This window comes from Mangifera indica, unplaced genomic scaffold (assembly GCF_011075055.1).
Source record: "Mangifera indica cultivar Alphonso unplaced genomic scaffold, CATAS_Mindica_2.1 Un_0083, whole genome shotgun sequence".
Lineage (NCBI taxonomy): Eukaryota > Viridiplantae > Streptophyta > Magnoliopsida > Sapindales > Anacardiaceae > Mangifera > Mangifera indica.
The window spans coordinates 101,768-121,960 of record NW_025401175.1 but is presented as its reverse complement, the minus strand read 5'-3'; the positions used below and the strand labels follow the sequence as shown (position 1 = coordinate 121,960).

At 34.3% G+C, this 20,193-nt stretch overlaps 3 protein-coding genes across 8 annotated transcripts; 1 reads left to right on the top strand and 2 right to left on the bottom strand.

The window, feature by feature from the left end:
- The first annotated feature begins 2,476 nt into the window (after positions 1 to 2,476).
- LOC123207494 (syntaxin-51-like) lies at positions 2,477 to 5,079 on the top strand. Of its 5 annotated transcripts, none has more exons than XM_044624968.1 (6): positions 2,477 to 2,655; positions 3,157 to 3,426; positions 4,195 to 4,400; positions 4,486 to 4,586; positions 4,682 to 4,726; positions 4,815 to 5,079. In XM_044624968.1, exons 2-6 carry the CDS (start codon positions 3,209 to 3,211, stop codon positions 4,944 to 4,946), a joined length of 702 nt encoding a protein of 233 aa, XP_044480903.1. In that variant the 5' UTR covers positions 2,477 to 2,655; positions 3,157 to 3,208; the 3' UTR covers positions 4,947 to 5,079. The 5 variants fall into 5 exon arrangements, with proteins under 5 accessions (XP_044480903.1, XP_044480906.1, XP_044480902.1 ...); XM_044624971.1 differs by having other exon boundaries at positions 2,478 to 2,639; positions 3,205 to 3,426; XM_044624967.1 differs by having other exon boundaries at positions 2,479 to 2,655; positions 3,205 to 3,426.
- Positions 5,080 to 6,215: 1,136 nt separating this feature from the next.
- On the bottom strand, positions 6,216 to 11,211 carry LOC123207505 (CCR4-NOT transcription complex subunit 9-like). 2 transcript variants are annotated; one of them, XM_044624988.1, is made up of 9 exons: positions 10,960 to 11,211; positions 10,053 to 10,121; positions 9,424 to 9,513; positions 8,959 to 9,001; positions 8,534 to 8,640; positions 8,285 to 8,380; positions 7,122 to 7,312; positions 6,917 to 6,986; positions 6,216 to 6,650 (listed from the first exon to the last, which is right to left on the bottom strand). In XM_044624988.1, exons 1-9 carry the CDS (start codon positions 11,146 to 11,148, stop codon positions 6,540 to 6,542), a joined length of 966 nt encoding a protein of 321 aa, XP_044480923.1. In that variant the 5' UTR covers positions 11,149 to 11,211; the 3' UTR covers positions 6,216 to 6,539. The 2 variants fall into 2 exon arrangements, with proteins under 2 accessions (XP_044480923.1, XP_044480922.1); XM_044624987.1 differs by having other exon boundaries at positions 10,053 to 10,124; positions 10,960 to 11,210.
- A 479-nt stretch (positions 11,212 to 11,690) lies between these two features.
- Positions 11,691 to 19,795, bottom strand: LOC123207504 (1,4-alpha-glucan-branching enzyme 3, chloroplastic/amyloplastic-like). The gene is made up of 21 exons (XM_044624985.1): positions 19,432 to 19,795; positions 19,136 to 19,207; positions 18,633 to 18,697; positions 17,698 to 18,366; positions 17,264 to 17,436; positions 17,079 to 17,168; positions 16,458 to 16,533; positions 16,126 to 16,233; positions 15,943 to 16,033; positions 15,655 to 15,756; positions 15,059 to 15,158; positions 14,729 to 14,866; positions 14,543 to 14,614; positions 14,336 to 14,440; positions 13,978 to 14,055; positions 13,786 to 13,896; positions 13,292 to 13,372; positions 12,832 to 12,936; positions 12,622 to 12,707; positions 12,453 to 12,507; positions 11,691 to 12,247 (listed from the first exon to the last, which is right to left on the bottom strand). The coding sequence occupies exons 1-21, from the start codon at positions 19,722 to 19,724 to the stop codon at positions 12,215 to 12,217; spliced, it is 2,703 nt and encodes a 900-aa protein (XP_044480920.1). The 5' UTR covers positions 19,725 to 19,795; the 3' UTR covers positions 11,691 to 12,214.
- Between the last annotated feature and the right edge of the window lie 398 nt (positions 19,796 to 20,193).

Here is a 20,193-nt window from a genome sequence, read left to right as displayed (position 1 = left end):
CCAACTTTGAAAAGCTCTTTCATGTCGTAGAACTGTCCATGAATGTCACCACATATCTGTGTAAAAAAATAGCCACTAATTTCACTCAAACCAAATTACAATTTAGATAACACTAAAAATTTTAGAATTTTGGAATTTAAACAAATATTCAAAACTAAAAAAAAAAAAAAAAAGACTGTCAATTTCAAGCATTCAGAAAGCAGAAACAGCATCCCAGGAGTTCCACCAAGTCTACACAATGTTTTAAAAAAAACACCCCATCATTTTCTGAAATAACAAATTTTTCTAGCATTGAGTTACATTGGCAGGTCAATCTGATAGAATATATTTTGAATTAGAAATGATCGGAACATTTATTCTTTTACACAGAAACCCCACTTTAAACAAGGTTTTAACCCCAAAATCCAGAACTACATGAATTGTAGTTTGGCAAAGGTTTCTAAGTGGTCAAGAACTGAAAAAAATTTTAAGGTCTCAATCTAAATAAATAGGTTTTAAGCAATTACTTAAATTGTCAGAGAGCCCATATCATCAGCTTGGTAGAGGTTTGATTAAACATCAACCACCTTAACATTTGGCAATAAATCCAACCAAACATGTAAATGGCCAACCATACCACCCAATATACACCAATCAACTTCCTAAGTAAAACTGCCAAGTTGACTTCATGTTTGTCATGACTTTATACGTCATAAATCCAGAACATGTACTCAGCCAGAATGCCTCAAACTCACACTAAACACAGTTCCCTAGCCCTATGTTCATAAACATGAAATTGAAAAAGTAACCGAAGATGGAAAACGAAATCACAGAAATGTTAAATTACCAAAAAGAGCTGGTTTATTCACTTCACTGGCTTTTAAGTTTACCATTTCCCCACCATATTAAAAAAACTGAGGAACCAAATACATTTTAAACCAATCTCTCTCCTAACCCATGCCCGTAAAACCAACCTCATCCCACTAAATTCTTACTAACAACAAGCGACTTTCGATCACCTCAAAATCCGAACTTACACCAATCTTCTTTCATAAAAATAAACACACATCAACTCACAAATATTATTACTACCATATTCTCTTTTACCTCTTTTACACAGTAACGAGTCCTTGAACACATATTTGCATAAATCAAACAAAGTAAAACCAAGGCACAAGTCAAAAATATATTCACACCCAAATCAAAGTACTACAACTACAGTATCAGGACGGTAACAGTAACGGGTATTAAGCATTCCTGTAACCATACAGCTACCAATCCCTACATTATCCCCGTTAAATCACAACCAACCAAAAAACCAATAATAAAAAATAGAAAAAAAAAAGTAGTTACGGTGACAGGTGCATCAACGCGTTGAACGTTGCTCTCTTCAACGAGGATCTCCATGGCTTTGAGACAAAGAGCCTTGACCTCCGACTCTTTCAAGGGCTCGCATTTCTTTAGCTGCTCTATTTGCCTATCTAAATCCGACATCCTCGGCTTCGGCTTTTAGTTCTCTAACTCAAAAAAAAAAAAACAAAACTCGACCGATTTTTCAGCTCACTCTCTCCCTATCTCTGAAGTATGAATCTCCGCATCTACAACTTCTCCTCTCTTTACCACTACTAGGTAGTGGGTATCGGCGTATCGCGTTCCTGTGTAGATTATTATACTACCTACTTTTATTTTGTTTCAGTTTTGTCCCTCTAGTTTTATATATCCTTAACTCACCCCCGTTTGATGAACAACTGATCCCTACACTTTTTACTCGTTCAATGTTGGCATGTTAACGTTTTTATGTTCTTCATTAGCCCCATATTTTCTTTTTGGATTTTGGAATATAGATTAAGTTCTTAATCATTGATTTATACATTTATTTTACATTTTTAGATGTGTCCATATGAAAATTTGTACTAATAAGTGTTTAGTGGCACCAAAAAATATGATTTCATAAATATTTGAATTCAAATTAATTCAGATTAAATATAAAATTAAATTAATTTTAATTCTTATTTGGATATTCGAATATCAATCTTGATATATCTCTTTTAAATTTAAATCAAATCCAGTCTTAACGATAGCGCATTACAAAGTTAAAGTGAACTTAAAACTTGTATATACACTAATAAACTATTAAATTTATAATTTTATATATTACTTTTTTTAAAGAGAAATTAAATAATTATAAACCCGATTTAACTGAGAATTGAAGACATTATATGGGCCATAATTAAAAACAATTCTAATTATACGACAAAATAGAAATGAGATTTAATTATTGAATCAAATTGATATAATTATCATAATTATAACCTGTTTTAAAATTTTAATTAAATCAATCCGTAAACCCTCCAATGTACTTGATTCGGATCTAAAACTATTAGTAAAGATGCTGATGTGAGTCCATTTGAAAGAGGTGAAAGTTGAATGTGAAATTCAGATTTCATGCCAGTATAAAGTACTTGGATTATTCAGGATATTCGCGTGAGGTAAAACGACGACGGATCCGGACGAGCAGCGCCTTCTTAAGCATTTGCCCTGTCGCTTAGCTCATTAATACGACATCGTTTTCACTCTCTCTATTTTTTCTCCGAGGCAATCCCCCTCTCTCACAGATCAGAATCCAGAATTCTCGCCAGAATCAGGGAATCGATTCGTCGGTAACTTGACAGAGATGTGCGATTTCAATCACGTGTTGTAATTGGATGATGATTTGTTTGCATTAGGGTTTTGGGTTGCCATAGGGGGCAAGTTGTTCTAATTATTTCTTGGAAAATTGTGGAATTGATTGATTTTTTTTGAGGTTCTGAAAATCCAATTTTCGTTTATATAAAGTTTGGCTTTCTTTGTTTCGGGGTCAATGCAGGTTGAATTATGTGAAATTTTTAGACTTTTTTTTTTTTTTAGATCAATGTGAATTTGTTGTTATTAAAGGGGAAATTTGTGACGTTGGGCGGGTTTGTTGATTTGATTATGATATTTTGAGAGAAAAACTGAAGCTGAGAATTGGGTAAGTTTTGAATTATTTTAGTGTTACAAAATTCTGTATTTGAATTTAGAATTATGGTGAAAGCTTCAATTTTTGGTGTTTTTATAGACTTTAACTTCACCAGTTCATCATTGAGTGAGTTCCATGTGTTATTGATAGTAATTTTGTTATTTCTTGTTGTGTGCTAGGCATATTTGAATTAGATCAGTTTGTATTAATATCATTTATTGTGTTAGTTCGATGGCATCTTCATCTGACTCGTGGGTGAAGGAATACAATGAAGCAGTAAAACTTGCGGATGATATTAATGGCATGATATCAGAACGGAGTTCATTACCAGCATCTGGACCTGAATCGCAGCGTCATGCATCTGCTATACGGAGGAAGATTACAATATTGGGAACTAGGCTTGATAGCTTACAGTCCCTATTGTCTAAGCTTCCAGGGAAACAGCCCATGTACGTTTACTAATTCTGTTGCATCTTTATGCAAAATTGATTGATAAATTTTATTTAGTTTGTTAATGTTTGGTTCTTTTGTACTTGCTTTTAAATACAATTATGCATTTTTGTTTGTCTGTGCACATGTTTATGGGAAGTAACATGTTCTTGTATTAAAAAGTATTGTGCTGGAGCTCTTTCTGATGAGATGTTTGTGAAGAAGTAACAAGTCTTTACATTTTACAAATTTTACAGCAGCCTCATCTGCTTAAATGCTTAACAAAAATCTCAGTTGTGGTGAAGTTCAATTCATCTTTTTCTTTCTGCTTTTCTTTCTTTCTTTCTTTCTTTCTTTCTTGCTTTTTTTTTTTTCCCTGGAAAGAAAGAAAGGTCAACTCTTTGTGAACACATAGGTTTTGAAAGCTGATGGGTCCATGTCCTTTTATCTCTATGTTTGCAATGAATTGCAGTTTCAATTTAATAGTAAATAGAGAACAAAGGAGAAAAGAGGGGAGGGGACAGCAAAACATGGGTCAGGCAGATAGCTTTTACTACTTCTCACTGGATTATAATATCCCTCTGTTATCAGTTTTTCAGGTGCATGGAATTTGCATTTGGTAGCTCACTAGATTGTTTCTTGACACTTATAAACAGGCTTCCCTAGATCCACGACATTACTTTTTTGTATTTAACTTGATGGCTATGTTACAATGCTTTATGATGCAGAAGTGATGATAGGTTGTAGTTTTCTGAATCTTCTTGATGCTATTGATTGCAAGCAAACAGATCAGAGAAAGAGATGAATCGTCGCAAGGACATGCTTGCTAATTTGAGATCAAAAGTGATCCAGATGGCTTCCACATTGAACATGTCAAACTTTGCCAATAGGGACAGCTTGCTTGGGCCAGAAATTAAGCAGGCTGATCCCATGAGCAGAACAACCGGCCTGGACAACCATGGCCTAGTTGGTCTTCAACGACAAATCATGAAAGGCAAGCTACTCTGAAATTCCCGTTACTTCTTTTGACATGTTATATTGTATAGGTTCCTTTTTATGTGAGCCTTTTCATGATTCAGAGCAAGATGAAGGGCTTGAGAAACTGGAAGAGACTGTAATTAGTACAAAACATATTGCATTGGCAGTCAACGAAGAGCTTGACCTACACACTAGACTCATTGTATGATTTTATCCTCCCTTCTGATATTATACTTAATTTGAATGAGTTGTACTTCTTTCATTAGTCTTATATTTCATTGCTATCCCTCTGCGCAGGATGACTTGGACCAACATGTGGATGTTACAGACTCTCGCTTAAGGGTAATAAGTTTTTAGCTCTACCTTTTCTCTGTAAGATACCCTATTCTACCGGAATTCAGTTACACCGTTTTTGTTTGTTCTGAAACAGCGAGTGCAGAAGAACCTTGCAATTTTGAATAAGAAGACAAAGGGTGGTTGCTCTTGTATGTGCATGCTTTTAGCAGTAGTCGGGATTGTAGTTCTGGTCGTCATCATATACCTTTTGATTAAATACTTGTAATAATGATAAATAACAAAGTATCATTTCCCCTTCCGCTGTGTGTGGCCTGGTGTGCTGGCTTTTACACTTTTGTTTGTTTGAACCGTTTTGGCTTGATTTTAATTAAAGCTGTCTTTGGTACTTTGTGAGCCAAGTGGAACTGTTGATGGATGCAACAGCTTTGTAAATTACAACTTAGAAGTAACACTGAAATGGTAAGTAATAATAAATTATTGGGACTTTCATTTATTATTACTTTCATGGAGCTCATTTTTATCTCAAATTTTGTCTGATAATTATTGTCATATTGCTATATATTTAAATATCAGAATTATTACCATAATTGTTTTCGCTTATGGATGGATGTCAAGGTGCCATGGCATTTGGAGCAGCCCCACCACTAGTCGTGGCAAGACATCCCTGGACTGCCCGGTCGCTGAAAAAATGTCTCTGGGCTGTTTGGGTTGTTTTAAGCCCAAATGTTCATCTGCGCTGTTTCTCTCCGCATGAACTAAGATTAGATACATATCGAATCAAAACAAAGATCGGCTTTGAAATCCTAATATCCAACTTAAAACTCGAGTTTATTTAAGTGAGGACTCTTAACAGAATAAATAGTATTAATAATAAAATATACAATGTCTTAAGGTGAATTTACTCTAAGTGAGTTTGATTCTCAAATTAGAGTTTCAATTTTGACAACTCAACATAAATTAAACTCATTTGTCTTTATAATGATATTATATATCCCAACATTTTTCACTTATCAACAATATTATCCATTTTATCAATAATATTTCAAAAATATTGTACATCCAAATTGACTTGATGTAAACAAGTCATACTTAAACTAAAACTGTAACCCAACTGTTTAACTTTAATTCAACCCATTAATCTTTCTAACAATATTGTTTACTCTTCTAACATTGTTTACTTGTTGACAACACCGTTCACCTTATCGATAACTTTTCAACAATGATGTACATTAGCTTGAACAAATTAGAGAAGATACTACAAATTCAATCAGAGCTTCACTCAACCTTAAGCTTGATTTAAATCAAATTCACCCTAAAAATATTATCAAAAAGATTAAAATATCATCGATAAAATAAATAATATCACAAAAAAAAAACAATTAGTCAAACTTGAACCAAGTTTAAACTTCAACTTGAATTCAGTTTGTTTGAGTTGAATGTGAATTCGAACCAGAGCCAGCTAGTATCCACCTCTACATTATGGGTGACATTTCATCTCAACAAAAAAAGATTGGATAAAACAGTAGAGAGCATATACACATGGAAAGACTAGCCAACTTCTCATTATATACGAGAAAATAAAACATGACCATTACAGATCATTCCGCCTTATGAACAAGCAAAGCGAGGAAAGCTACTTCCCTCTTCAACCCACAACCCCACCTCGCTTTTTCTCTTAAGATAAAATAATTAATTACATGACACTAAACTATGATATATTGACATGGACAAAAGGTAATTTAGATTTAAATAATACGCTTCCGCCTGTGATGCCTATTTTGGGAAGACCAAAAATGAAGAAACAGAAGAACAAGAAGAGATTGATATAAATATGAAGAAAATTTGCATTCTTTCAAGTTCAGTTCACCAGCATATGTTCGAATCCACCTCCAGCTTGAAGTGCCGGAACTCGATTGACTCCCACATTGTGAAGCAGCTGTTGCAGCCACCTCCTTGTCGTCGGATCTTCCTGTATGCATTTGATTAATTTAAGGAAACTGGGAATTTACAAGATATACAAATGCTATAGACTCAAAATAAACTGATTTTGTAAGGTACTTGTATCACAATGACACGACCAATGCAGGAAAGTGAAAAGTACAGATTGCAAAAAGCCCAAAAGTATCAGTGTTAAGCAGCAATCTACATAGACCCAATCACTGAAGCAGGCAAGATAGGAGTCTTTGAAACCCTAAAATGATGTAATGAAAAATCCTTTTAACAAATAGCACTTACTCGAAGGCAAGTACTGAAGGTGGCATCTCTTAACATGTCTGGAAGACAACTTCTCAGTGCATCGCAAGCCCTGAAACAAAGAGGCCAAATAACATATCTACTGTGAGCACGAACCTGTGAAATAGGTACAAGAACAAGAATGAAAAAGGGGTGAGGCCTGACAATGATATTTTGTCACTAGCATCTCATAAGGTATCTAACCAACCTTGGATTGTCAGAAAGTCTGAAATAACATCGAATAATATGTTTCAACAGTCGTGACGAGGGTTGCTCAGCAAGTGCTGCAACCATGTTACCTAAAACCCGTCCTACAGCAAAAAACCTCTCAGCTGTAGTACAAATATAATCCAAGCCCACATCATCCAATAAGATTTTCTGGACAATAAATGTGGCCACCTGCCATCACAAAATATTTTGTCAAGCATTAATAAATATCCCAAGGTTCCGAAAACCGGACCGGATCGGTTGGACAGCCACCCGCTAAGCAAAAAGAAAACAGTTTGTAAAAAAACCGTTTTAGCAGTTGGATCAGACTGGACTGTAGTCCAACTACTAGAGCTGCCCGGTTTATGGTTTGACACTGGTCAAATCCGGTTGCTAACATCAGCATGATATTTTATAAAGAAGATATAAAATTTTTCATTGCTAGGACTTATTCCCAGCACCTCATCCATCAATTTAGAGTATGTGTGCTGTCAAACTAAGTTTATTTTTATGTTAAAACAAAGTAGATCATATATTTAATTATTAATTATACTTTGAATATTATTTTTAATATTTTAAATGGTTCACTGGTCTGACCACTGGTTGAACCGAGCCACCCCTCTCTTCAAATCGACATTTGGTCCGAATTTGAAAATATTGAAACAACCTGCTTCCTTTTGAAGAAATGAGGGCGAAACTTGGATGATGGACTGGCCAAATACATATTAATGAAGAAGTTAATAGAAGAATAATGTGAAGAGATCCTAGTCGGCTATCTTAGTAGTATAACCAAAAGCAACTATAAGCTCGCTAACCACTTCAACTTCAAGCTAAGGTGGTAAGCAAAAGCCACAAGTTTAGGCCCAAAATTTATCTTGTCTCATGAACATCCAGAACAGGCTATCATTGCCCTTTAGACTATAATAACTTCTGAGCAATTTACTCCCCACTGACTATACTAGTCCATGAAGAAGTGATATGATACATAAAAGGAAAATTTACTCCAAAAGATTTTAGAGCTTAAAACTGAGGAATTTTAGAGAACTGTGTCACAAGCATACTATAGAGTGAAATCTATAGTAAAAAAGAAAAAAAAAAAATTCAAATGGGCAAACAGGCAAAACAGAAATGATTAAAAAAATCTACAGAATCAGTATACTCAACTGTTTTTGACAATTCACTGCCCATCTCCATGGTGCGCAGGCAGAGTGGAATAATTTCTGTTAAGAGAAGGAAGCTAATAACTTCTGTATCATCAACCTGCAATGGAAAAGAAATGAGGAATATTAGGTTCTAACTTTTGACCTTAAGAAACAATTTGTAAAACTTGGCCAAACTTATAGAAAGCACCCTAGCAATCAGAAAAAATACAAGAATATGTATGAATCGGTGCAGCAGGAAGTCAACAAGTACCTTCACCAGAGCACCAATAACACCTAAGCTTGTTAGCCTCAAATACTCAAAGGGCCTTGACTTGCTCGTTGTATTTAGGAAAGGGTACAGATATAAAGGTATATGAGCTGCAAGAGGAAAACATCAACTCAAATTCAACAGATCAGTATCTTGCTAAACAAATCTTCTCCTGTAGACAACATTTGTTTGATCAAAAGTATGGTAAATATTGAGCTACCCCATTTGAGTGAAATATTTTGAAATCAACGTAAATGTATAATAACTAACAAAAACACTATAGAATCTTTATTTAAAAGTTAAAAAAAAAAAAAATTAAGAATACAACCTGATTTATAAGAAATAAAATTATCCCTTTTTTCATGAAAAACAACAAGGACAAGAACTTTTCCAAACTAATTCAAGTACACAAAGGGCAGAAATATTACCATTAAGAAACAACATTCTTGTGTCTGGATGAGAGGCTACACACTGCAACAAGAGATTTAAAAATTGTGAAGCATTAGAAACACCCAAACTAATCAATAAAAACATGTACAAAATTTGACACTAACTAAAGCCAATAAAAGTATTAGAACAAGTGCCCTCTCTATTAAGGATAATGTAAAATGAAGATAATAAAGACATTCAACTCTCTTTGACACTACTGAACATAAGCATAATCCTCACATTTGAGGCAATGAAATTAGCATTAAATTTACTTAGTAAATACATTCATCTCTCAAGTTGCACCAGGGGTTGTTTGACATCATCTGAACTCATCAAAATATGCATCAATATGTGAAAAGGTAAAGAACCATCTCCAGGCTCCCAATAGATGCTGAGATATAGCAATTACAGCATCAACATGAGTAATAAATTATTAGAGAAATGCTTAAAAGGAAAATGTTAACCTGAAGAAGAGCAAGAGCATTGCAAACTCGGTTCGATTGTGCAGGAGTGAGGTTTGGTGGTGATAGAACAGGGTATATTGAAACTATTTCCTGCAAGCACAAAAAGGGAGAGAAGTGGAGGATTTCAACAAGATAGGCATAAAACTTAATAGTTATAACAATATAGAAATAGCAACATACTTATAAAAAAGAACTCATATTTTGCCCATAAGAAAGACATATTAGACTAAGAACATATTGATATAAAACCTAGAAGCAACACAACCTGATTGTTTTTGGGTTACTACTCTCATACAATAAAAAAAGCTTGCTAACCATAAATTTGCTACATTTTTCACTCCTTCAAGAAATATTCTGATTCTTTGCCTATGGTTAACCTTCATTAAATTACGACATTACAACCATAGAAGTAATTGACGACTAGACAATAGAAACAGTATCATTATAACAGATTGTTTAAAGAGCCGGATGCTTCAGCAATCCAATTTAAGCGGAGAATAAAAGAGGCAAAAAGGCTGTCTTCTTTTAGGCTCAAGCATATTTTATTATGCGTTAAACAAAATTATGGCATGCATGGGTGTTTTGAGGAGGAAGTAAAAACAGTTGAATACAAACCATGAGGCACATACCTGTAGTAATGCTGCAATAGTACCAAAAGAATTCCACAACAAGGGAGCCAAATCTTGAAATAATTCTCTCTTCTAATGATAAAAACAAAACACAAGTTTATTAAGCATGCCTGTATGAGTGCAGATATAGTGCCAACAGAATTCCACACGAACGGAGCCAAATCTTGAAATAATTCCTTCTTATAAAATCCAAAGACGGAGATTAGTTTATAATTAAAGCACACAAATAACGAACAGCACATAGATTTCATCTAATGCCTACTTTGCGAAAGTGAAATCCTATCTTCAGCCTTTCATCTCATTCATTAGGAAAAGGATTAGAGAATCCTACACATAAACATTGGTCCTTAACAATATTTTGCAATTCAATCAAACCTCCAAGCATTTTTAGAAGCTTGCAACTACTGATAGACAGTTTGCAATGACCCAACCTCCTCCCATATTGATACTTAAAACAGAAGAAACGGCACCTAAAACTACACTTATCAGCATAACCACTCTCCATACTGCCCCAAGTTAGCAAATCTTTCATGTACAGCAAAAGTAAAAACAATAATACTAAACAAAGAGAGTCTTGGTGAAACGAATAAAACCCAGCTTGTTTTTACATCTTTAGGCAAAATCTAATGAAATAACCTGTGTTTATGTAACCAAATGTTATAATTTACAAGTTCTACTTTCGCCCTGTGATCACAAACCCAAATATCAATTAAAAGTAGATAAATATAAAAAGAAAAAATAATCCTTTTGTACGCGCATATACGCACAAAACTTTATTTAATTCTAGTAAAACCCTAATTTTCCAATGCCAAGAAACTACAATACACAACATAAAAAAAATACTAATAATAAGAATCAAAGCTTTAGCTTTCGACCATCGAATCAAAATTATATACATAAAAGTCACCTTAGATAGCTCAAGAAGAGCGTTTTCTCTCAAATCGGGGTTGCTTAGATCGAGAACCAAGTGCTCTGCTGAAGCCATTTTCCGGTCCTTGTTAGCTCCAGCTCCGGCAGCAGCAGCGCTTGGGTTCGACGCGCTGGGTCCACCACCGAATGGTACGTTGAGGGACAGCGATGGGGGCAGATTCGCCATTTTTTTCAAAAGTTTCTTGCGGTTTCTGAAAGCTTGCTTTTAATAGGGAGACAGAAAAAGACTGTTTATTGTTGTTGTGTATTAGTTCAAGTTGTGGGTCCTGGAGAGGCGAGATCTACTGACACGTGCTTTACTTACGCTTGTACCGTTGGATTCGAAACAAGACATGCCTCAGTTTGGCTCGGTTCAGACTTCATATTCACGTTGGTTTGAGTGAGTTTAACTAGGCACTGAGTTCATCGACGTCTCATCGGATTGGAGTGAGGTTTGTTTAGTTTATAGAGAGTCAAACTTAAATCTCATTAATATAGAGCAAAATTTGAGTTTGACTCAACTTTGCATTTAGACAAACAAAATTACAATGATATAATATATTTTGATCAAAACAAAAATTTATTAATATTTTATTTAAATTAATCTGTGCGCTCATAAATTCATCAAACCAATCCAATTCAAACTCAAACACAATTCAAGAATCACACTCAAGTTTAGCTTGAGACAGGCCAATCAGCTATCCCCGCAAGCAGTTTGACTCGTTTGCAGGCCTACAATGGATGCATTTATATTAAGCAACATTTTTGGATCATTGAAATAAACCAGTGAAAATTATTTTAAAAAAATTACTAAATATACAAAAAGGGTGACAACAAAATGCCCATTCTGCAATTAAATTAAGTTCTGTGTTGTGCAGGAATGTGGCATTCCATTCGCCAGAATTTCCATTAAAAGCCGCACACAGCAAGTTTTCCAGTCAAGATTTCAGTGGTCACCAGAGGCTTTTTCTTCGAACATCATCGATAAAGAGTTAAATGTTCAGAGTAGGCATCACAATGCTGCTGGGAAGACTAATTGGTAGTCATTCCCCGTTGGTACATAGATGCATTGGCAAATATAGCCCTTGTCTTTTGATTTGCTGATAAGGATTGTGATCATGGAACCCATCCATCGAAGAAAGTTTCTACTGGCAGTGATTTTAACAACATTGTAGCCGTGATAAATGAGCAACCAAAATTTGCTTTAGTCTTGGTATTCCACCATCCAAGTTTTCTTCACACGGCAGAACTACTCAGATTCGCAAAATTCGACTTAATTTGTAAACCTGCAAAGGTGGAAATGATTAGATCCCTGTCACAGAAATGGGTTCTTACGCATACATCTTTATCTATTTCTGCACTGTAATTTTGGATACATACAAGCAAAAGTTTAGGAAGCTTGAACATGTCAAGACTAAATATAACATAGAAAAGACAAAACCGTCTATGTGACAAAGGATAAAAGACGAAATAGCAGAAAAATCTACCAACCTGGGCAGTCCTACTAGGCAGAGGCACCTCTAAGCAGTTTCGGAGGCCATCAACTCTGCATAGACAAAGGTGCCAGATTCATATGAAAAGAATCAAACCAGATGACGTATAATGAAAAAATGAACAATCTGAAGATGGAAATAACTTCATGGAAGTCGATAATCATTACAGTTTGCTAACAGTTCTTTGACCATATTGCTGCTCCTTTATGAGCCCTTGACCTCCATATTTGCTTTCATCAGTATTTAGTATTACCTGTACACAGAACAGTGTATAATGTTATCATCAGTCCAGATTGAAGAAATTGTGTGCTGTAAGAATTAAAACTTCCGTAACTGACGGGAAAAGTCATCACAATTAGCAGTAAACTAGTGCTTACTCGATACTCTCCAGCTTCTTCAACACCCACAGTGTATTTCTCATAAGAATTTGTCGGATGAAAATTGAATATGAAGAGAAGAGGACCTCTTGTGTAAGATATTACCTGCAAAGGGAAATGGCAGCGACATTTTGAACAAAATATTAAGGCTTACCATCCATCAAAGGCAAAAATACAGAGAATTAATGTTAATGACAAACACGATTCATCTGTAAACTTCTTACAGACATTCAAACCTGATATAATAATTTTAACATTCATAATCATAAGAAATCTACTAATAGGTTATCTCAGTCCTAGTAAATTCCCAGGTGGATCAAAGCTCACACACAAGCATATAGGCATAAATTCACTGAGCAAACCAATCCAAAAATAGTTTGTGAGAAGCACTATAAGCTAAAGATGTGCCGTGTGAAATGCACAACCAAGTGCAGTAATTGATAGAAAAGAGACTCCATACCATCTTGGTATCATTCACATGGTGAACGTTTGGCAAACGTCTTGAAAGAGCCCTTTCATTTTCATCCAACTTCATAAGTTCCTAGGAAAAAAAGATAGACAAAGTTATAATTTGGTTATAAGATCCAAGCATATCTTTAGCAACAACATTAACATATGATAAAAAATCATGAATAAGAGCAGGTGGTATCATAAGTAAATTGTATGCAGTACACTTCATTCATGGTGAAAAAAAAATATAACTATATGTACACACTTTTAAGTATACAATTGGATACTCATGTGATTGTGAATTAAAGATAAAATAATGTTCAATCATATATTGACATATCAATTGTGTATTCAAAAGTGTCTACAAATAACATTGCTTGTGGAATATATGATTAAGATAAACAGTAAAACGCGCCATAATCTAGTACATTACTGAAGTCAGCTCCAATAGAAAGATTAACCCCAACGGTAAGGAAGCTGTACTAATAAATGACAGACTGACACCTTATCAAAGGAGTATAAATACTCATATATTCCTCCATTGGCAAGCAAATCCCAGCAACGGTTCGCAAGTGAGAATGAGAAGTTGTTGTTTGGCATTGGGAACTCAACCCTCTGCCCAATGAGAAGATCATTAATAGCAGAAAAAGAGGGAAAAATAAGCATTCAAGAATATTGCAGACAAGGTAACCATACCTTTGGATGGCCAAATTCATTGCCCATGAAGTTAAGGTAAGCACGTCCACCAATTGTTAATGTAATCAATCTGATCATCTATATAATGATAAAATTAAAAATAAACTAAATAAGGACATGTAAGACATGCAGACATATAAAAATATCAGCCACATGTCCAAGTTTACGCTGTGTATATTGACTTGAAATGTCTCATACTAGGTGAAAAAGGATTTCTATTCAATGGCATGTAGGACATTGACAAAGTCTGAAAGTTACATTAAGATATATTTTTTTCCTAGGTACTGCAAAGGGTTAGAAGAAAGTTTTCAAAGATAATAAAGCAAGAAACACTAATATATGGGGGTGTCTGGCATACTTTGTGTAGTGAGCACCCTCTAAGCAATGAATCACTAGAGCCAGGAGAATGCTCTGTAATTTCACCAAACAATATCTCTGCAAACGACTTCCCTCCAGAAATGGACTGAAATGCAAGATTTAATGGCCAGTTGCAGTCATCATCCAAAAATTTTGTTGTAGTATTAAAAAACAAAAAGTTTGACTTGAAACAAAAGCAGTTGATTACTTGGTTATGATTTTCAGCATACACAAGCATCTTATCTGAATACTTTCCACTGCTCACTAATGTGCTGACAATCTGCATTAAAGAAAAAAATTCAATAAACATTATGAAAAAGAAATGATAAAGGACAGAATTCATTAAGCAACAACAGTATCTCATTTGGGCTGGGATGACATATCAAGTAACAACCTTGGTCATGCTCCATTCATGGTCAGCAGTATTCTCAAGGAGAGATAGCCACATTTCTGACACAGAAAGATTGACAAAATAATCAAATCCCAGTCCACCTTGAGAAGTTGGCTCGCACAGTCCAGGATAATATGTGCTCTGAACAGAGAAAAATAATAAATAAATAATTTGAGAAGTTGTTGCTGTTATAGTTTAAATCCTTTTTTAGTTTTGTTCTTCCCCCCAAATCGCAAAAAGGAGATGCATTTGAATTCAATATTTACATGATATGCCAATCGACTAACTTAATCCCATCAGTAGTGAAAAGAGAGAGAAACCCCTATCACTTACATCTTCAGCAATAGTTACAATATTAGGATGAAGAGCATGCAGTATCTCATTTGCCAAAATGAGATATAATAATGCATCCTTGTCAACAGAATTACAATACCTGCAACAAGAAGAAATTATGTTCAAATAAGCCAGGGGCAGAATATTGGTTTCAAAACAAAACAATATCTTGCATTTATGGTCCTGGGCACTGCCATTAACTGAATTAAGATCATCTATTGATCTAAGCTCACTTGAGACTACAAGGAATGTATGACAAGTGAACATTAATCATAATAGACGATAAAAATTTGATTCCTTTTCAATTCTTTTTCTAAAATGTCATTAATGAAAATTTTTAATTTTTCCAATTAAAATCAGATTAAGAGTCAAATGAAATTCTTCTTATGCTAAATTCCAGATTTGAAACTTAAAGACAATACAGTTCTAAAAAGTGCCCAAAAGAAGATTAAGCTAAGCTATTCAGAAAGTACAATACACAAGTTAGTATTTCAAAAACAATTTAACACAAGAACTCCCAATAGAATAACGAAAAACACTACAAAGAGTAAATGTAACTAGAGGAAGGAGATAAAAATGTTTAGTAGATGCCTTACTCATCCAATTCACCAGTAAAGGACTCGAAACCATTGTGCGTATATATCATTGATGAGAGTGAATGGAACTGAAAACCATCAATTTGATATTCCTCAACCCACCTGTTCAAAGATCATCTCGTAAGCAATACTTAAATTTCCTAGTCAAACAGGACATGGATGTTTCTTCCAGAAATTAAAAAGAAAAAGATCAACAAACAGCCAAATGCAAGGGCGCACACAATGAAGCACAAACTTGGAAGAATAGTGCATATTACATAATGAATTATGATTTCCACTCATGCTTACCAGTTTAGATTGGAAAGGAGAAAATGTAGCACATCAATATCACCATATTTGAACATCCTGGTTCCCCAGTATTTGTGATAACCTCGCTTACCTGTTTACATAAAATATTTTGGGCACAGGAATCAGTAAGACAGAAAACTACTTAAATTAGAAAAAATATTCTAGCAGTTTTGACAATTCTACCAGAATGGAAGTAGCAGTCATTTGATCCATCATACATTGATAGTCCAACCATTTGGTCTGCAGCTGAATAGGAATGGACAATGTCTAAGAAGACCAGAAGTCCTAATCCTGTGAAATAAAAAATGATAAAGTGCAGAATCATGTCAGTTTATCTTTTTACAAGACCTTAATACATTTGAATAACAGACTTTCTAAACTTAAATTCGTTAGATTTTTTTTTTTAACTGATAAGAAACATCAAAGTCACTGAGCATTTTCCTAGCATATAGGTAATTCTTAGCTTTGACAACCAATGAAAATACAATGGATGGAAACAGATGTAGAATGACAACCATGTGCTTCATCAACCAAGTGCTTGAAATCATCTGGAGTGCCATACCGACTGCTAACAGCAAACAAATTGGTGACCTGAATTACAGAACAGATGTTTGAGAACCTTCATAGAACAATTCATTAATTAAAACTAAATCAACTGAAAGTGAAAAGTGACTGAACATTTGTCAAAAGACAACACCAATTGAAATCTTAACAAGAATGGCAAAAATACTTGAAAACCACACACACATATATAACTCATCCAGTTTTCATGTAGATAAACCACACACACACAGATATATATAACTCATCCAGTGTTTCATGTAGATAAACAACCCCACCCCCCCCCCCCACACGCACACACGTATAACTCATCCAGTTTTTCATGCAGATAAACCACACATTTCGTACATGTGACTTACACGGTGCATTTACATCAATTTTGATCAATAATAAAACCGAAACAAACTAGGTGTCATAGAAATAAAAGTTCAACCGCAATTACTTATTAATTGTTTCAGTTTCAGATCTCAAATATTAAAAGATAAGAGATTATAGAATGGACATAAAGGAGAAAAAGTAAAAATGAACATGGAAGCTCCAATTTATCAAGATGTTCAATATTAGAAACAACTCACTTTATAACCAATAGTGAAGTAATCTTTGTGTTCAACAACTCCAATTAACTGAATTGCATTGTATCCAGATTCTTTTACATGAGGAAGGACCTATAATAGAAAAATCGTCGTGCAAAAATGAAAATATGCATATTATCATAGTACAATATAAAACATCAATAAGTAAAGGAATTTCATGCAGTTACTTTCTCTGTAAACTCATTGAATGAAGATATTTTGGGCTCTGATCCACTTATTCCAACATGGCACTCATATATACGTAAGGACTTTGGCACTTTTGGGCGTGTGTTCCTCCACTTGTACACACATTCAGGGGGTGGTTCCCAGTGGATGGCAAAAGCTTGATTTCCATCTGCATCTGAATATAATTAACAGAATTCAGAATAAGTGAGCATAAATTCATGTTATAAATAAGTCTGCAACCTATATATATCATCAATTTAATAATCTATTTATCTTTCTTATATCTATTAAACAGACTTTTTGGCAAAATTCGCATAAACAGGTCCCTTTACAAAATATAAATAAGTAAAACAAACAGCACAAGGGGATCAGCTCCTAGATAGAAGTACTGTGGTGAAGCAAGGTAGGACTTCTAGCAGATTCAAAAAGTATTCACCAGGTTGTACATAAGTAGCCCAGGCAGGTACACGTTCCAATGGCCCATCAGGAGTGTTGAAATAAACCCTGTATTTGCTTCCATGAGGAATCCCTGGAGTGTACTTCTTCAACCATGCCTTCCTTCCTTTACGTACCTCCAACCAGTATGGAATGGGAGGCTTTTTTGAACGGAATTTCTCTTGAAAGAAAGGATTACTGGCAATACTGTATACATCATAATTTTTTCCATTATCAATCACATCATATGGAGGTAGGTTATCATCTTTATGTTCTTCTAACCATGCCTTATATCTTGTTTCTGCATCTGGTATTTCCTCTAATTCCTCTATTGTTTGAGGACCATTAGGTCCAAAGAGTTGTTCATATAACTTTGCAGGCAGTTCAAAACGGTGATTTACAAACCGGTCCTCTCCAGGTTCCCAGTACTCATCATTTGCTTTCTTGAAGATCTCGTGAACGCTAACACCACTATCACCTTTGTCATAGTCATCCACATAGTTATACTGCTGAAAATACAGTTCATCTGGTTTCTCTCCTTCCCTTAGTTTATCTTCAAGAATGACAAACCAGTACCCATAATCATCATGGCCAAAATGACCTTCACGAGCACAATTTTCTGTTGGTGACCATCCATTGAAGTCACCAACCAATGCACAATAGCGAGCACCTGTATCCAATATGTTTAACTTTTACATGTGATCCAACAAAGAAGTTAAGAATAATTGAGAGTGTGAATTCTTCAGAAAATTTAAGATTGACAATGATAATTATAGGTGAGTAGCAACCAAGAAGGCCTTTGCAAAAATGTTAGGTCGAGTGAACTGAAAATATAGCACTTTTATTTTCTATATTCTAAAAAATTGGGATTCTCAAATGAGGTCAAAATCTATGCTTGCAAATGCATTTTATCAACTCTTGAGAATTAGGTCAAACCTGGAGCCCAATCCATATAATCGACACGATGTTCCGTGTGTCGATGCATACCCACTATCTCATACCTACACAAATACACCAAAAATCACTAAAAATTCACAAATCCTGAACCACACAAAAACTATTTTGGCAACTCAAATTCTTATTAACCTAATGTGCAAAAAATAAAAAATAATTAAATCCTACAACATTCAAGAGATCAAAACTATCAAATTGCCAATATTATAAACATGAAACACATATTATCCAACCTCTTCACATAGTTAACCTTCTCAGCTAGTAAAACTTGAATATAAAATATAAACTAAAAAGTATCATCTTAATGATTGTCCCCTTAAGGTTAGATATTAAAGATCATTCAACAGTGAAGACTTGTAAAAACTTAAATGGATGCAGCCAAATTCTTATCTTTTTCAAATTCTTTTGGCAAGAGTCATCACAGTTTAACATAATCCTCAGAAATATTTTTTTAAAAAAATTGAGAAATTGGTAAGTAAACTAACCCAGTTGAGAGCTCTTGCAAATTGAGGAAACGTTTAAAAATCTCATCTTTCAGGTCCTTCAGTGCTTTGTGCCTGCAAAATTCAGTAACCAAAATATATATTCCCAATCTTATGATACTACAGTTTTAAACTCCAAAGTAGAAGAAAAGTTATGATTCATCCAAGCCCTATAGTTGAAATTAATTCCTTACACATTTCAAGTTTTTTTTTCTCTCACTTTGCCAGCAACCAAATAGAACATGTCATTCATACTTCAAATTTTCATTTTTTAACACAATTTTCGCTTAAGTTGTTACCTTTCCCGAAGAAACTGCGCAAAGGGTTTATGTGTAATGTTGAGTTTTGTAAGGAACCCAACAGGGTCAACTCCTTTCTCTCCTCCACTTACACTTCCCTTCTTCTTAAAACGTTTTTGTTGTTTTTGTTCTTGTTGTTGTGATTGTTGGCCTTCGGCCGAGCATCTGACTTTGATTTTCACTTTCACTTTGTTGGGAAAACTGATGCTTTGAAGTTTGTTTCGTGAGTGAAATTGGAGTTGAGTGCTGTTTGGATGGATAGAAAATTTTGTTTTCAGAGAAAGTGAAGCCATTTTTTGAGAAAAAAAAATATGAGGTTTTTGCTGAGAGCCTGCGACGGTGTCCGGGGTTTTAGATAGGCCAAAGAATTATTCCCACCCAATGCATCCTCTTACCTCGATTTATATTTTTTAATTACGAAAATACTCACTAACAAATAATTAAATTTAATAATTTTTAAAATAAAATAATGATTTTATCTATAATATTAAAAATATACAAAATTTAATCTTTTTTTTTTCTAAACTTTAAAAACTAAAAATTTTCCTCTAACTCGAATTTTAAAAAATTATAGTTCCCCTCTAAAGTTTAGTTTCTAAATCTCCGATATTAAATTTGACGTTATCGTCAATGACAAATATCTCCTTATGCTTTCTCTCCCTTCAACGATCAAGCTTATTTTATCTAAAAGTTTAGACAAAGTCGATTGACGTTAGAAATAACTTAATTTCATTGAGAAGATGAAAACTAACTTTTCATCTT

Coding starts and splice junctions, on each gene's coding strand:
- LOC123207494 (XM_044624968.1), top strand. CDS start 3,209: ATGGCATCTTCATCTGACTCGTGGGTGAAGGAATACAATGAAGCAGTA. Junction 3,427..4,194: donor CTTCCAGGGAAACAGCCCAT/GTACGTTTACTA, acceptor GCAAGCAAACAG/ATCAGAGAAAGAGATGAATC. Junction 4,401..4,485: donor TCAACGACAAATCATGAAAG/GCAAGCTACTCT, acceptor TTCATGATTCAG/AGCAAGATGAAGGGCTTGAG.
- LOC123207505 (XM_044624987.1), bottom strand. CDS start 11,148: ATGGCGAATCTGCCCCCATCGCTGTCCCTCAACGTACCATTCGGTGGT. Junction 9,514..10,052: donor CTATTGCAGCATTACTACAG/GTATGTGCCTCA, acceptor TTGTGCTTGCAG/GAAATAGTTTCAATATACCC. Junction 7,313..8,284: donor GCAGTGAATTGTCAAAAACA/GTTGAGTATACT, acceptor TTGTGATGGCAG/GTGGCCACATTTATTGTCCA.
- LOC123207504 (XM_044624985.1), bottom strand. CDS start 19,724: ATGGCTTCACTTTCTCTGAAAACAAAATTTTCTATCCATCCAAACAGC. Junction 17,437..17,697: donor GGCTACTTATGTACAACCTG/GTGAATACTTTT, acceptor AATTATATTCAG/ATGCAGATGGAAATCAAGCT. Junction 12,937..13,291: donor ATGTGAATGATACCAAGATG/GTATGGAGTCTC, acceptor TTCCCTTTGCAG/GTAATATCTTACACAAGAGG.